Source organism: Taudactylus pleione, unplaced genomic scaffold, assembly GCF_031769625.1.
Source record: "Taudactylus pleione unplaced genomic scaffold, aTauple2 ptg000438l, whole genome shotgun sequence".
NCBI lineage: Eukaryota > Metazoa > Chordata > Amphibia > Anura > Myobatrachidae > Taudactylus > Taudactylus pleione.
Genome location: NW_028284840.1, coordinates 1,086,680 through 1,104,146, shown reverse-complemented (window position 1 = coordinate 1,104,146; position 17,467 = coordinate 1,086,680). Strand labels below are relative to the sequence as shown.

The 17,467-nt window shown below is 42.5% G+C and overlaps 1 protein-coding gene across 1 annotated transcript in view; it reads left to right on the top strand.

The window, feature by feature from the left end:
• Positions 1-17,467, top strand: part of SPEF2 (sperm flagellar and cilia associated 2) — a 212,814-nt gene that overhangs the window by 90,803 nt on the left and 104,544 nt on the right. The window contains exon 11 of the mRNA XM_088447783.1: positions 16,572-16,791. Coding sequence (XP_088303909.1) covers positions 16,572-16,791 — 220 coding nt within the window. The remainder of the gene's footprint in view (positions 1-16,571; positions 16,792-17,467) is intronic.

The window sequence follows — 17,467 nt, the reverse complement described above, 5'->3', positions numbered from 1 at the left end:
CTGTCTCCTTTCTGATGTCCTGTACTCTCCATAGCTTTCTAATTTCTCTGAAGTCCTGGACTTCAATAGCTTTCTCCTTTCTCTAAAGTGCTGAATTGTCCATAGATTTCTCCTTTCTCTGAAATCTTGAACTGTACATAGCTTTCTCCTTTCTCTGAAATCCTGAACTGTCCATAGCTTTCTCCTTTCTCTAAAGTCCTGCACTGCCAGCTTTCTTCTTTCTCTAAAGTGCTGAACTGTCCTTAGATTTCTCCTTTCTCTGAAGTCCTGCACTGCCAGCTTTCTTCTTTCTCTAAAGTGCTGAACTGTCCTTAGATTTCTCCTTTCTCTGAAATCCTGAACTGTCCATAGCTTTCTCCTTTCTCTGAAGTCATGGACTTCCATAGCTTTCTCCTTTCTCTGAAATCCTGAACTGTCCATAGCTTTCTCCTTTCTCTGAAATCCTGAACTGTACATAGCTTTCTCCTTTCTCTGAAATCCTGAACTGTCCATAGATTTCTCCTCTCTCTAAAGTGCTGAATTGTAATAGTTTCCTCTTTTCTCTGAAATTCGGGACTGTCCATAGCTTTCTCCTTTCTCTGAAGTCCAGGACTGTCCATAGTTTTCTCCTTTCTCTATAGTCTTGGACTGTCCATAGCTTTCTCCCTTCTCTGAAGTCCTGGACTGTCCATAGCTTTCTCCTTTCTCTGAAATACTGAACTGTACATAGCTTTCTCCTTTCTCTGAAGTCCTGGACTGTCCATAGCTGTTGGTGCTGTAGTCTTCCATTGCTTGATCGCTGCACCTTTTTTTATTTCAGATGAAGCTTTAAGCTTTGTTGTTATTCCTATACTGTAATTTCAGTCTCCTTTAAAAAGTGATCTTAGCTTTACTAAATGTACAACTGATTTAGAGTAAGAAAGGAGTCTGAATTCTGTTCAAAGGTTTGTCTGTATGCAAATACAATAGTATGCACATCTTACTTATAATAAAGTTGTAATGGTTGTGTCTACACATACAATGTACTACTGTCTGTATATGAACTATGGAGACAATTTTTTTTTTCTGAATTCTTGTTTGTCTGTTCGTTCCGGCATCACGGTAAAAAACTACAGGATGAATTTGGATTGCGTTTTCAATATTGTATAGCTTAATCACCTAGAAAGAAACTGAGGATTGTATTATCTCAATATGACATCAGGGAGAGGAGCAATAAAGGAAAAACCAGACACTTGACACTCGGTGCGTGCAGTGTGCAGGCTCCTCAAGGAAAAAATTGACTAGATGTATATAAATATATATTTTTTGGGACAAATTTACTTTTAGAGACTGTTTATGAACTATGGAGACAAAAAAATTTTTTATTGGAATTTGCACAGGCTCCTCCTCAAATTACTATATTTAAATATATTATATATATATATATATATATATATATATACTATATATAAATAAAAACAGAAAACTCAGCACTCACCATTGTTAAATCACTCACAATAATATATAAATAAATAATGGGGTTTTGGTTCATGGATTGATCAATGCATTTAAGCCCCTAAAGGCAAACAGTTATATATGTATGCTTATATAAATGCATAGATAAGATATATATATATATATATATATATATATATATCTTATCTTATCTATTTCACAGGAAAATCTATCTATATATTGAGTACTAATCGGGCAGCTTATCTTGACTCATGAAGTTGCAATATACATGTCAATCCAGTAGATGGCACACCAAGATAAATACTACATATCATAGAATTGTTGCTCATGTTGCTTTCAACCTTTCAGTGTTATTGTAGGTTAAGTAGCAACAGATTTGGGATCTACAAGATAGTGCAGCTGGACTTGCAACGCACAGCATTGCACTGAAAGTTGGTGTTCCGATCATGTTTCTGGATCATGCGTCTGCGGAACTTGCCTGCCCAAGTTATACAACAGAACCAAACTTAAAGTCACTGCTCCTCAGAGGAACCTAATTGAGGCACAGATTCTAATGGGATCTGACGCAGATGAGACTGTGTTTATACCACTTATACCCCTTATCCCCAACAATTTTAATTTTCAATTCAAGCGCCTGCAGTTTCCTGCAAGCGTCTGCTTTGCTATGATGATCAACAAGTCGCAGGGATAATCGCTTAGGGCTGCAGGGGTAGGTCTCAGGACCAGCCTCTTCTCCCATGTACGTTGCTTGCTCACGAGTTAGTAGCCCCAAGCATCTTTTTGTGTTAATCCTGAAGGAAAACTGCAAATATTGTTTACAACATAAAATATACATCACAATGTTAGATACCGCTACTGTCTTTGTAAAATTAGTCTGCTGAGCAATAACAGACATCCATGCGAGTGAAGCTGCGGGAAAATGCTACAGTAGTTTAAAAATAATGTTGACTTGATGCAGTGGTATCCAATGAAGATCTATATGTGTATCATATCTGATTAACAAAATAAACAACTCTGAAAATGTAAAGTCATTTCTGAGAGGTTGGGGTCAGGTGGTTAAATAAATGGATAATCTACCTCAACACCCTGCATTTTATGGTGTTTAATTTCAAATTCCGGGCCTGCAAGCCCTAGAGCAACATAAGAGTGCAGGTTCAATTAGGGATCAGTGCACGTTCCATCACAGCAGAGTACATGTACCATCAGGGGAGAGTGTAGGTACCATCAGGGGAGAGTGCAGGTTCCATTAGGGATGAGTGCAGGTCCATCAATGAATAGTGTAGGTTCCATCAGGGGAAAGTGCATGTTCCATCAGGGGAGAGTGTATGATCCATCAGGTGAGAGTGTATGATCCATCAGGTGAGAGTGCAGGTTCCATCAGGGGAGATTCCATCAGGAGAGAGTGCACGTTCCATCACAGCAGACTACATGTTCCATCAGGGGAAAGTGTAGGCTCCATTAGGGATGAGTGCAGGTTCCATCAGGGAATAGTGTAGGTTCCATCAGGGGATAGTGTAGGTTCCATCTTGGAAAGTGCATGTTCCATCAGGGAAAGTGCATGTTCCATCAGGGGAGAGTGTAGGCTCCATCAGTGCCCATAATGTTACAGTGCATGGAAGCACTGAGGCCATTTACTATACACATAAGGTCTGAATCACAGGAGAGAATCAGCTTTTGTGCCACTGTGCACCTCAAATTGTGTAGTAAGTGCTCCTATATTTCCGCCAAAGTGAGCGTGATCATGGCGTCCGTACAAAAATGCAGAGACAACTTTATTTGCCAGCTGCACAGTGTGATAATTGAAATGAGATAAAAACTGTGAATTGCGCGTCATTTAGGGACGTTCCTTGCTGTGTACGAGGCACTCCACATAAAGACTTTTTTGCTCCAGCTCGAAGCTGACAGTTGTCAGGGTTGTTCTGTATTTTTAATGGTACTTGCTTTGTGCCACCATATCTCTAACTCTGGTGGCGAAACACATTTATAGGCACACGCCAAACAAAATAATAAAAAAAGCTAATTGTCATAAACACCCTGATCTGTCCACACTCACACTCATCAAATTTTTCTATTAAGCCATAAATAATTTTCTTTCCGCACCCCTAGGCACACTTTTATTTTGCTTATTAGGTGCTATCTGAACATATAGAATAGACATGGACCTTAATGGGTTCTGACTAGACCATTCAGACCTACTGATGCAAAAACAAGGCTTTTAGCGTTGTGCAGTTTGTGTGCTCTGTAAACAATAATTTGCGTATTACAAATTATAATGGTGTAATATTATCTCACCTCCTTTTACGTTTTATGCAAAGTGCATATATACCATATACAGTGTATTTCAGTATTATTCGGTTAATACCCCACCACACCTTACCGCTACCCTCAGATGATGAAACCACAGATGCAGAGACGAAAGAAAGACTTAACTCTGCTAGTAGCATAAGCAGGTCGTATATACAAGAGCTTGCACCAAAAGCACATTTATAAATATAGTTCCTTCCACCTACTGGCAACCTACACAAATACTCTAGCAGTATCTAAACCCCAACCTCAACTCTGATTCTAGGCCTGTGAGCCTACAAAGTGCTTTCTACAAAAATAAAGTGAACTTTCAGATAAACAATTGCGGGATACATTTGGACAATTGGCTAAATATTGATGTGTCTCATCAGCTGTACAGGTGCTCTTTATTCATAACAAATTGTCTAATTGGTAATTAAACTATACAATTCTATATACGGGATGCAGTCAGGTTACCGGCGGGCGCTATCCCGCCCGCCGATATCCCGACACCGATCATTAGCCCCACTACGAAATCCCGACACCTATCATTAGCCCCACTACGAAATCCCGACACCTATCATTAGCCTCACTACAAAATCCCGACACCTATCATTAGCCTCACTACGTAATCCCGACACCGATCATTAGCCCCACTACGAAATCCCGACACCTATCATTAGCCTCACTACGTAATCCCGACACCTATCATTAGCCCCACTACGTAATCCCGACACCTATCATTAGCCCCACTACGTAATCCCGACACCTATCATTAGCCCCACTACGAAATCCCGACACCCGGCATTACGAATGAAAGGTAAGCCTGGTGTCTTAGGTTTTAGCAACAGGAGGGGAAGATTAGGTTTAGGGACCCCCGGTGGACTTAGGGTTAGGCAAACTCCAGGGGGTTAGGTTTAGGGTAGGGAAAGGGAGGGTTAGGGATAGGCACCACTAAGGGGGGTTAGGGTTAGGCACCCCCCCGGGAGGGTTAGGTTTAGGGTGCGGGGACGGCGGGTTAGGGTTTGGCACTAGGGAGGAGGTTAGGGTTAGGCACCACTAAGGGAGGGTTAGGGTAGGGAGAGGGGAGGGTTAGTGTGCTTACCAGCCCCAGTTGGAATTTCGCTCCTTCTGTTTTTTGGTGTCGGTATATGAACCGGGTGCTATTCAGCCTCCAGCATTACATACTGATTCCCTATATACAACACCCTTTAATCTTTTTATTGTGATTACAACAGTCAAATTATTATAATAAAATTTAATTAACTACTTATGTGTCACCCCTTTATAGCGCTGCCCTTGTTACAGGGTATTTTAACCTCTTACTCATGCACTGAAAAATCAAAAGGTTTTTTTGTCACGTCAGTTCTCATGTGTTCTTACAGGAAACAAAATATAACCTAACACATGCACTCATGCCTTTATTCGCTATAAGATATGTGTATAAATGTAGCAATCCACATAGAATTAAAATAAAATTGACTGAAATAATTGTATCTAGTAAATTCATACCTGCATTTACAATATAACTTTTAATTTTGACTATATTTTCCCTTGTTTGGAGAATATTTACCACAACAATCGTGCTTTGAGGCCCATTTCCTGTATATCTAATCTCTTTCAGGAAGTAACTATATGATCGTATGTAGGCTGGAGTAAGCTGATGAATGTGACCTGAAAAGTTTTACCTTCCACTCTTGTAACCATTAGTTATTCTAAACAATACTCAAACTATACACGAGATTATATACAACCACCGGAAAATCGTTCTGCGGCAGCCGATCAAATATCTGTTTCGTTTTCTAAGCTGCACTGTAAAGAATAAAGATTATTTTAGGTTACAAGACCCTTTAACGCACCCAGTTAAAGAATAGATTTATACAAGTTATCGTTGAATCACTTGCTGCTGTATGAAATTGGTGCAGTGTTGGTTTGATTTACACAGCGCTGGCGTTTTTAAAACGGTGTCTGCAGATTGCACCTCTGATAGCAGCGGAATGTAGAGGAGGTATCGGGATAGTTTAATTACCCTTATTCCTTGCCTGGACAGGAAACCCTATGATGTCACAAGGACTTCAGCTAGAAAATGGCAGTCCCAGGTCTCTAATGAATTTGTAATACTTTTACTAAATTGGAGCGATGTCGCTGAATGACAGTAGAGTGGTATGTGGGGCACGGCTACCATGTAGTTCATAGGTTACCTGCCCATCCTACTTTTTATGTCTTTAGACTGTGGGGGCCATTAAACGGGGAGGGCAAGATGTGACGAAGCTGAAGTTTTTAAGCAATGAAAGAGCTTCTTTATAATTTCCACCTATCCAAGTCTTGAACCTGTGTGCAAAGAAAAAAGAAGATTCATCATTTAGTTTTATTTGGTTTGCCCATTTCATGCAATCTACATTTGTTTTGCTTGTAATATTTACATTACTGATGATGATGAAGACAATACACAAGGTATAGTAGTGGTGGAAGCTGTCATTGGCACGCTTAATCATAATCGGAAGCATGCCTGGCTGTAGTTTCAGCAGTTAGGTCACCATGGGCAGCATACCAGAGAGAAGTAAGGGAGTTGTGCATACATAACGTTGGATCCAAGGGGCGTTGCTGTGGTGCTGACATGGTAACCAGAACACCCACTCAGTTGTAAAATGGATGAATATCTTGGCCCTGCACATGATGCTTAGCATATTATAATTGTAGGAATAAAACTTTGATCATTTCTTGATCAATACTAGTTTGTGAGTATTTATTTGGTTAGCACATGCCAGCCAGCCACCTGCAGGTCAGCCATGCTTGCAAATTTTAATGGATCATCTTCCGAGATAGTCCCGAAAGGGGGAACCATTCCCAAGGTGTTGGGCACATGGCGCCGTGATCATGGATCATGTCACCATGGCCTCGCTCCCGACCTGCTGTTCACAGTAGCGATTTACGACACTTTACAGCATTGTTTGGGGCCACAATTACATGATTTTATGTGATTTGAGACATCAAACCCCTGATCCGGTCTCTTCCCGGTGGGCAGCGTGCAGGATACTAACACGCTCTTTTGGGAGTTCGGGAGAGCCCCCAAGAAATTCAGGACTCTCCCGGACACTCAGCTGCAGTTGGCAAGTATGACTTCAGCTTATACCCAATTACGTTATTAAAATGAAGTCTTGAAAAAATAAATCCAATATGACACTAAAAGAAAGCTATATACATATCAAAGAACATTTGATATTGTTTTTCATAGGAGAGCTATATCACTCCTATGGAAAACAATATCAAATGTTCTATCGGAAACAAAAAACAATGGTTAATATAGAAATTTTTTGAAAATTGAATACACCACAAACTTAAAAAAAAATTGGATTGGATATTAAAGTGAGGAGACCCTCAGATCATCATGTTGCTAAGCTTCTCCTAACTCAAATAGGAAAATATACCTATAATATGCTGGCTACATAAATAAGTAAAAGGGTTATGTAACAAAGTGTGGGTTATTACTTTTCACTATTATTTAATTATTTAATAGAAACATCATTCGCATGCAGTTTTCAAACAGAAATTGCCTTATTAATTACGGAAAGAGAAGAAAAAAGAATGCGGCCTATTATATATTATGGATAAATATTTTCACGCAAATTTCCAAACCATCTGTTGCCAGGAGACGGGCTCCGATAACGCTATCGCACTGCTTCCTGGTACGGAGGCAGCCAATGTGCATGCCTAGCCGTCTACCAGCAGCCAATGCTCATGTGTCTGCAAGGCGGAGGCTCCTTCTCTGGAGCCCATAGGCTACTATAGTGTAACGCCTTCTGGAGATTACGTTGTCTATGGGCCAAACTCTGTAATGCTTCCGCAGCTTGGTAAATCCGGCAGCAGAGCAGCCCCTATATATAAACCTATGGGGGTTACGGCTGCTGTCGGAAATGGAGGAACCTCAGCTCATATCAGAGATATCTGCTGCGATCCCTCCATAGTACATTCGGGGGATCCTTAATATTTGCGGATATCCACTGGAGTCCAGCTTCAATGTCTCAGCAATCTCTATCCTCTTCCAGGAAGTGTAAAATTTAAAAATGTCCCGTAATTGGGTCTGTTTATATGGATGCGGTGATACGAAATATTTTCTATAGCATATTATAGAAAATAATTATTGATACAATTTACTAAATAAAAAAGGACGACGGTGCAGCTGGGTGATTCTCAGCTCCCCGGTGATACTGGCTGGCCGTGGTAAGGGGAGAAGGAGGAAAGGCCATGCCATTTTGAAGGCAAGGCTTCACCTTTTTGGCAGGCCCACATCTCTAAACATTTTACCCCCAGACCAGCAGGTTCCAATAAACACCAGTTTACTGACCCCCAGAACTTTCCCACACTTTCCGTTATTAATGTCCAACCGGTCTGGATAGGACCATAGGAGTCTAAGGGAGCAGAGCAAGTCTGGAAGTCTGCAATTTTTGAATAAACCAGGCAGAGCAAACAATGTTACCTTATATGTGCAGGCTCCTAAGAAAGATTACGAGATCTATTTATTAATGTGAAAAAACTCTCCTGTGTTTGCAAAAAAGATTTTCCCAACTTCTCTCAATTTCTCAAAAGCTAACTCCTATTGATAATCAGAGATTTCTCTAGTGCAGACGTATTGGGTGTCACTTGCCCTGGTCCCTATAGTTCTGTATGGGTATAGAGGCTTCGTCCAGTGACCAAACGCTTTGCTTATAGTCACAGGGTACCGTTATCCTGAGATTGTGTTACCCTATAACTGGCAATAGGGAGCTGTGAAGCCGGATCAATACACTGCTCACAATATGGCCGCTGGGGTGGGGGGGGGGGGGGGTTGGCTTACAACTTAGTATTGCTGCAATAAGCATTAATACAGCCGCAACATTTCAGGAAAATCTTGAAAACATATTATTTTCACAAGTAGCAGAATGAATCCTCTGCCGCAGACAGATATAGCTGTGGTCGTGTCATACCTGCAGTTACTTCCTCATTAGAGGACTCTTATCTTCACAGTATTTATGGAATAGGCCCTTCCAGCTGGTCTACTTCTGCAGCTGCAAAGTAATCCAGCTATAAATATAGGCAAGTTCATGGTGATTACTGGTCCCCAAAATAACCTTTCTACCCGAGATCTTATGATCTACATTGCTGTGTTTCTAACACATTCTCAAGCACTTGTATACACGCACGCACGCTCACACTCACACATATATTTTAGAATATACTTGTAAATGACGTCTCATTGGGAGCCAGAGCACACACAGGAGTCCCCACAGTAGCATTTCAAAGAAAGTGCTTTAAATTAATATTAGGCGTTTGCTGATCTCATGGAGCCGTTCTGTAAAACGTCCCCTGTCCCCAAACGGCCACAGCATATCAATCATGGTGCGGCTTTGGGGGCACTGCGAGCGATCTCGCAGGACCCAATCTGCACATGCGCAGTCCTCCCGCCATCAGAGATGTGCGCTCACCATCGGGTTCGTGCACATCTTTGAATCAGGCCCATGGTCATTAGCATAGGACTTTCTGTGTGACAATGTACCAAGACCAATCTGTGATTCTACAAGTGCACAGTCCATGTATTGAAACCTACTGTATGCTTCTACAAGTCTACAACTGCGCTTTAAATATAACATGATAAAGTGCATTAAAATATTTTTTAAAACAAAGTTTCTCTAGGCCCAGCGCCCACCAGATGCTGTTCAGATACTACATGTAGCTACACAAAATGTACATACTACATCATTGCATGCAGTCCACATAAAGCGCAAAGCGACAATATTTCCCTTTGATGGCACCACATCATGAACGTTTATGAAGTGGTCGCCATCAGAGCAGTGTGGCTAGGGTCCCCGGCCACAGCCAGCATATTCATTTGCACTTTGCAGTTGGGAACAAAGCAGTAATAAAAGGAGAAACGGCTAATAACAAAGAGGTAGGAGGTAATACTGTTTTGGAGGACCATGGGGGGCATTACAGTACCGGTTATATCGAGTCTGACAATGAAGTACTTTTTGCATTTGAAGCACTCCTTTTATTCTGCATATGGGGCCTGATTCAGCTTTAATCGCAACTGCTAATACGCACGCAATCGGCCAATTGTCGCCTACGGCGTATGCATCGCAGTGCGTGTGCGCGAACCGGCCACTGTGATCGGAACTGCGATTGCAGTGACTACGCAAATCCATCGCAGAGTGATTGACAGGAAGTATCGTTTGGGGGTGATGGCGGGTATGGGTGGTCGGGGAAACGCAGCCATGCATAAATTATCCACTGCGATGCCCTATGCAGCCTGTGACCTGATAGCGTGCGCTGAAGTTAGCAATTTCTGAGTAAGGTCAGGGCTTGTGTAAGTGTGCGTGAGGCTGCGATGGTACCGATGGTTTCGCAGTCTTGCTAAACATTACGGATTTGTGTAAGGTAAAGTGGGCATCCTTATGTTATGCTGCGGCGGCATAGCGATCGCAATGGATTAGCATACTATCGCAGTTGACCTGCGTGTGTAATCGCTATTGCATTCGCAGTTGCGACGGTAGTGAATCATGCCCTTGGTCAATACCGAAAAATAGGGACTTTGTCAGGGACAAATCTTTAGACCCTTGGACTGGGAACAAATAAGGAGAAGGATGGCAATTATAGCAGTCATTATGGGAAAAGGCAGCAACAGTGCGGCTGATTGTTAGTCGCCTACAAAGTGGCTGTAGCTGCGGGCAGCCACGGAAGTCTGATTTATTACCTTACACTAATATGAAAATTCATAGGGCTAATGCGGGGGTTCATTTGTAAGCGGAAAGCCGCGCCGCCCATTGCTATTACGCCAGCCACTGCAAACCTTCATCATTACCATCTGCACCTGTACCTGCTCCATGCTAGGTGAATGAGATCCATCAGAAACATGCTTCTCTTCTCCATACAGATGACTCAGGATAGGCCACAACACTAACACATGTGAGGGCAGTTACATGTAATCGCCCAGTTCCCGACCCAAAGCGCCCTATGTTACAGAAAGTCAGATTGGCCAAGTTCCGTCCAACTCGGAATAGGATGGAGATATGCAAAAAAGCCTAAATTCTCCTCTGCGCATGTGCTGTATGCAAAACCTCGCCATTTGTGCCCGTGCTCGGAGATCCATCCAGCCCGGTGGTAGCAAGATCAATACTAAGAAGCAAAAACCAGGGTAGAACCAAGTTCATAGAAGGGGAAATATTAGGCTTGGCAGATGGAGACAGTAGGAGCAGGCAAAAGGGACAAACAATGGGAGCAGACGAGGTTGGATAGGTAAGAGGACAGACAGGAAGGGGAAGTGGGAAGGCACAGGGTATAAAGCAGAAGGGGCAGACAGGAAAGGTAAGTGGGAAGGCACAGGGTATAAAGCAGAATGGGCAGACAGGAAGGGGAAGTGGGAAGGCACAGGGTATGAAGCAGAAGGGGCAGACAGGAAGGGGAAGTGGGAAGGCACAGGGTATAAAGCAGAAGGGACAGGCATGAAGGGGAAGTGGGAAGGCACAGGGTATAAAGCAAAAGGGGCAGGCAGGAAGGGGAAGTGGGAAGGCACAGGGTATAAAGCAGAAGGGGAAGTGGGAAGGCACAGGGTATACAGCAGAAGGGGACAAACAAGGGGAAGTGGCAAGACACCGGGTATAAAGCAGAAGGGGCAGACAGGAAGGGGAAGTGGGAAGGCACAGAGTATAAAGCAGAAGGGGCAGACAGGAAGGGGAAGTGGGAAGGCACAGGGTATAAAGCAAAAGGGGCAGACAGGAAGGGGAAGTGGGAAGGCACAGGGTATAAAGCAGAAGGGACAGACAGGAAGGGGAAGTTGGAAGGCACAGGGTATAAAGCAAAAGGGGCAGACAGGAAGGGGAAGTGGGAAGGCACAGGGTATGAAGCAGAAGGGACAGACAGGAAGGGGAAGTGGGAAGGCACAGGGTATAAAGCAAAAGGGGCAGACAGGAAGGGGAAGTGGGAAGGCACAGGGTATAAAGCAGAAGGGACAGACAGGAAGGGGAAGTTGGAAGGCACAGGGTATAAAGCAGAAGGGACAGACAGGAAGGGGAAGTGGGAAGGCACAGGGTATAAAGCAGAAGGGGCAGACAAACATGGGGATGTGGCAAGACACAGGGTATAAAGCAGAACGGGCAGACGAGGGAGTGGAAAGGCACAGGGTATAATGCAGAAGGACAAATAGAAAGTATGGTGGTCGCTCAATACTTATTTTTCAAAAATAAGTTGCTAAATGCGATTCTTCACCACTTTGTTAAAGACGCATAAAAGCACCCTGTTAAGACCGTTTAAAAACCCCAAATACCTTTAGCAGGGCAATTTGGGTGTACCCATAGTGATCCCCCATGTCAGACCATCTTTTGGGGGGTGACAGGCTGATTTATTTCCGCAAAAGAGACAGGACTTTTCACTACTTGCCTTTCCGCCGGGTCCAGTTTTCACAGATTCCAAATTGAATACGGGGATACGCGGGCGATACTTTATCCCTAGCAAAAGCTCCGATGATGGCGAAAAGTCCGGCAATGGACTTTTCGCCTCTAATTGAATACGGCCCTTTGTATTTTATATGGGGCACACATTCTTTTTATATATGCTGCCACACTCTTAATATAAGATGAATGGTTTATCATGTGCACGTGATTACACCATGCTTGTGCTGACAGTATATTGTATTTGATACAATGTTGCACTTGCAGACTTTCTGCTTCTGATACATTGCAGCTACGTTCTAGCTCGTGCATCATACAGTTACCTGTCCTCCTCACTGTTCTTTTTCACGCAGTCTGTTGTTAAATACACAAACTGGTCGTTTAAACACAGCGGGCATCACGCCAACACATGCTTCAGTGCCATTCAAGCTTTTTCAAGGCTGACACAAATGAATAAAGGCCCTCATTCAGAGCCACTCGCTAGCGGCAGTACGCTCGTTCCGAGCGATGTTCGCACATCTGCGCATGCGTACGTTTTTTTGTACTCATGCGCGAACCAGTCAGTGCGGCTGAAAATCGTTGGTACGCAATATAGTGAGGGCCTGCTATTTTGAGTGACAGAATGAGGCATATGTGGGTGGTAACAGGGGAAGGTGCTTGAAAACGGGGAGTGGAGATCCGAACGCAGGCGTGCTTAAAGGTCAAAACGGGCATTTTAAGGGAGTGCATAATTAATACAGCAGCGTCATTGACCACGTCACTTGGTTTTTTTTAACTCAGAACTGCTCGCAAAATAGCGGTTGAAAACACCAACCACAAGAATAGCGAGCAGTTCATACGCTGTACGATGTACTCGATTAATCTAATAAATAGCGGACTTGACGTATGGTGCGTGCGGCCAGGGGGCGTTTTTATCAAATAAACGAGCGTATGTTTTGCTCGCTCGTTCAGACTTAGAGGTGTGAACAGACTGCAATTTGCGAACGGATCATTTGAATAGCCACCCCTTGTTTTTGAACGAACGACCGCAAGTAGCGAACGGCTCTGAATCAGGCCCAATGTTTCATGCTCATTTCATGAAGGAGAAGTTGAACATATTTTGTTAAGTGTCTTAAAAAAAACAAATTGTTGAATTCCTTGCGTCTGCCTTGATTAGCTTGGGAATGCTTTACAGCTGATGTTTTAGGTCCACACATGCAGAGATTTGTAACCATCTTTTAACCAGCTTTTTGGTTGTATCCAGAAAAAAATGATTGTGTTTTTTCCCCTGATTTCACGATTCTCCCATCCACCAATCTGTGCCCATACATTACAGATAGCTTTCAGTGATTTGCAGATCAATTGCAGCAATCTGACAATCGTGAAAGGCTCATCGTTTTACTAGTAACGGTCGGCAAATTGGCTGTCATTACCATACAATAGCAATCTACATCCCCGATTGGTCGGTGACATCTAACATGATGAACAACCTGATTTACAGATTACAATCACTTTTTGTTTTTAATTTTTTATTTATTTATTTTTACACAATCATCTGCAAAATGGGCAATTGCCCCAATTAATTGCTGATGTATGGGCCCCATAAGTCAATGTTCTGCGTGCTGTATATAGTGCAAATAACCTGGGTGTGCCAAATTAGGAACACCTAAGGAGGCTTGTGTTTTTTTTTTAAATGCATTTTATTAATACACCATAAAGAAGAATGATACAGGAAAAAAAAGTCACGGCATGTTTTTCAGAAATAACAGAAACAACTTATAAATCTGACATACAGAATTAACATGCCTAGACTTAAGATACGCAAAGGTGCAGATTTTACATACAGTATCTTACAAACAAAAGTACAGGAGAAAAAAAGAAATATATTAAAGAAATCGTGTAGGGATGGGGGAGGGGGGTCCGAGGGAGAGGCTGAACACAAAAACAGGAAAAGAATGCAATACATCAATATTAAAGTTGTGTCTTCAACACATGTGTAGAGTACTAAACATATAGATTATTCATAAATCCAGGAGATAGGATATGCAAGAACATGGACAGAAGGATAAATTAACCCATAGCAGAAGAAACCAGCTCGTATTTTCAAAAACTACTAATAGTGGTTTGCATGGAAGTAGGAAGGGTTAGCAAGTAATTCTCCCATTTTTTTGTAAAATCTTTAACACCATTTTCAATATCGTATAGAGAATTTCGTCTATCAAAGTATAAAGCTGCATACACACACAACTATTTAGCAAATGAACGATTTTATTAATGATTTTCGTTCATTTTTTCAAGGGAAAAAATGAACGAAAATCATTTACTAAAATCATTCATTTACTAAATGTAATGAACGATTTTTTTGAACTACAAACGATTTTTGCATATTCCCTTACTGAAAATCGTTGAGTTGGTCAGTCTGACTGAACTACAAACGTGAACGCGCATGAACGATAATCGTTCATCGTTTTAACTCAGAAAGTGACCGATTTTTTCAACGATTGAACGATAAATATCGTTATCGATAATCGTTAAAAAAATCATTGTGTGTGTATGCACCTTTAGTGTTCAAGTAAAGCAGATTGTAGCTCTCCTAGAGTCGGAGCTGATCGTTTTATCCATCTATCTAAAATGAGTTTTTCCGCTAAAGTGACAATGAGTGTAAGTATAGGTAATAAATTACTGTAGTTATATCAGCGAGTTCTTTTCAAGCCTCAAAATGTGCGAACAGTAGATGAAGTGGAAGCAAGTTTAGATTGAGATTAAAAGTATGATTAATAAAAGAAAGAACTTTTCGCCATAATAGTTTAATTTTCGAGCAGGACCAGAAAGCATGAATATAGGATGGATCAGTCCCTATGGTATTTTGGGTACTGGCATGTAAACTCCAAATCCATATATTTCCAATGACCAGGGTGAACATACGCTCTATTAATGAACTTGGGGCCTGATTCAGACCCGCTTGCTAGGCTGTGTTTGCTCGTAGCTGGCGATGGTTCACAATGTGCGCATGCGTACGCATCGCAGTGCGTGTGCGCGGACTAGCCCAGGCGATCAGGAAGCGTTCACTTGCTGCGCATAGACAGCTTGCTAGACTGAGTGACAGGACAAGCCGTTTGTGGGTGGTAACGGGGAATGGTCAATGGAAAGGTGGTGCGTACGCAGGCGTGTCTGAGCGTCTTAACGCCATTTCAGAGGCGTACATAATTATTACAGAGCGTCATAGTACACGTCACTTGGTTGTATTACACACTGGAGCACTCGCAGTGTTTGCGGTAGGGTATGGTCAACCACAAGTGCTGCGATCGCATCCGATGGTACCGATAGCTGCATACACTTCCTGGAGATGACGATGACGTGCATTAGTGGGCATCTTAAGACAGGCTAGTGGGCGTCTGCATACACACCGCGATCGCACGCCAAGACATAGTGGGCGTGCTAATGCCTTGCCGTGTGATCGCCTGTCTTTGCAGAATCTGCATACACTGGGTACGTGCGAACGCATTTAGCGAGCGGGTCTGAATCGAGCCCTTGGTGTGGAATTCTTGTGGTCTAGTGGAGCTAAACAATTTCAGAATTATCTCGGTATGGGAGGTTACCACTTGGAAATCTACAGTTTCTGGAAGATCTGAACCATCTCTCTTGCAAGGTTGCACTTATCGGGGTCTGCTATTAAAAGATGTGGCTATAGATATCTGATACGATAGGAAGTTACAATACGCAAGTTCAAAAGTGAATCTAGTCAATCGGCAGGCGTTCTGGATAGGTGTGTGTTACGTACAGTAGCAACTTAGTTTGGGCAAAGTGACGTACTTGTAGCTACATAAAAAAAAGTGTTTGGATGGCAAATAAAATTTTTCTTGCAGTTGAAAATAAAGGAGGCTTGTTAAGAAAAAATGTTTGCATAAAATGATCTTGTTTAATAAACCATGTAATAATATTGATAGTGATTGGTTTAAGCATATGACATCTTTAATATGGTCTATAAAATATGGTTTATAATGACGTCACATATTGCGGCCAGCTGCTGTAGACATAAATATCTTCTGTTAAGATGAAAGCTGAAAATAAGAAAAGTGAACAGGAGAAAAAATGGAAAGAAGAAAATAGAGGATGTACATCAGGGGCATAGCAAAACTGTGGAAGGGCATGCTGGTATATGTAGTTCTACAGCAGCTAGAGGGCTGCTTTTTGAATACCCTGCTGTATTTGTTACTGTATAATACTGCTGTATAGCCTTATCAATGTTACTTATATGCCAAAACAATCTCTGATGTTTTTCATGTTTAAAAATACATTTAAAACTATGAATAGATGTGAAATGTACCACTTCAGTTATTGTGGTTACTAAGCTGTCTTCCTCCTACAGCTAGCTACATACATAGAGATCATTAAGTCCATACATGGTCTGTAGTGTCCAACTTGGTGTAACATTTCCCCCTGGCTCTTTCTCAGACCTTGTCGGGAGATTGGATTTCATCTGATGACGTTGGGGTTAAAGCACCTGCACCCAATAATAATATTCTGGGCCATGTGGTTCACAGACTGTTGGAGATCGTCAACCCTCCCCCAGCACCCACACCGCCACCTGTGTTTCCTCCATTCCCCATTAAAGGCTGTGTTCTTGGAAAGGTCTACTCGGGGAAGAGCACCTGTCTGAGGCATTTGGCAGAGGGTACAGTATCATCTTCTGCTATCTATTCTGTTCTATTTTTAGAATGCATCCGTCCCCTATACATATTGGAGCAGATCGTTGTATGCCTTCCACTGATGCCACTAAATGCCAGTGTAGTTCCTTTTCTAAAAGACAAGCTGCTTTCATAGTAATGACTACACACACACACACACACACACACGCGTGTGTCATTGGAGCGACTGGGAGTGAAGCCGATGATGTCACTTACCATTTATCCATCAGAGATCTTGCCAAGCTTTATTATGCCACATTGGTGTACCTGCTATAAGGAGAATAACATTGCACATATTTTGTTACTTATTGCTCTTTTATGTAGTTGAGTAGCTGAATTGTTTGTTAGGAATGAAATAACCCTGATAATAGGAATGGGATGTAGTTATCAGACCGGCAAATGGCATTCCGCCGGTCTGAATCCCGACGCTGAAAGTCCGACATGGGACTTAAGATAGGCGTCAAAATACCGACGTCTATCTTATTCCTGCCGGAATCCAGAAGGATGCCAGCCCGAACTAGGTAAGTCCGGAGCACCCATAGCTATTAGCCGCGGGGGGAGTGTTAGGTTTAGGCAGCGTAGCGGGGTTAGGGTTAGGTTTTGGGGGGGGGTAGGGTTAGGTACCACTGGTGGGGTTAGGGTTAGGCACTAAGGGGGGAGGGT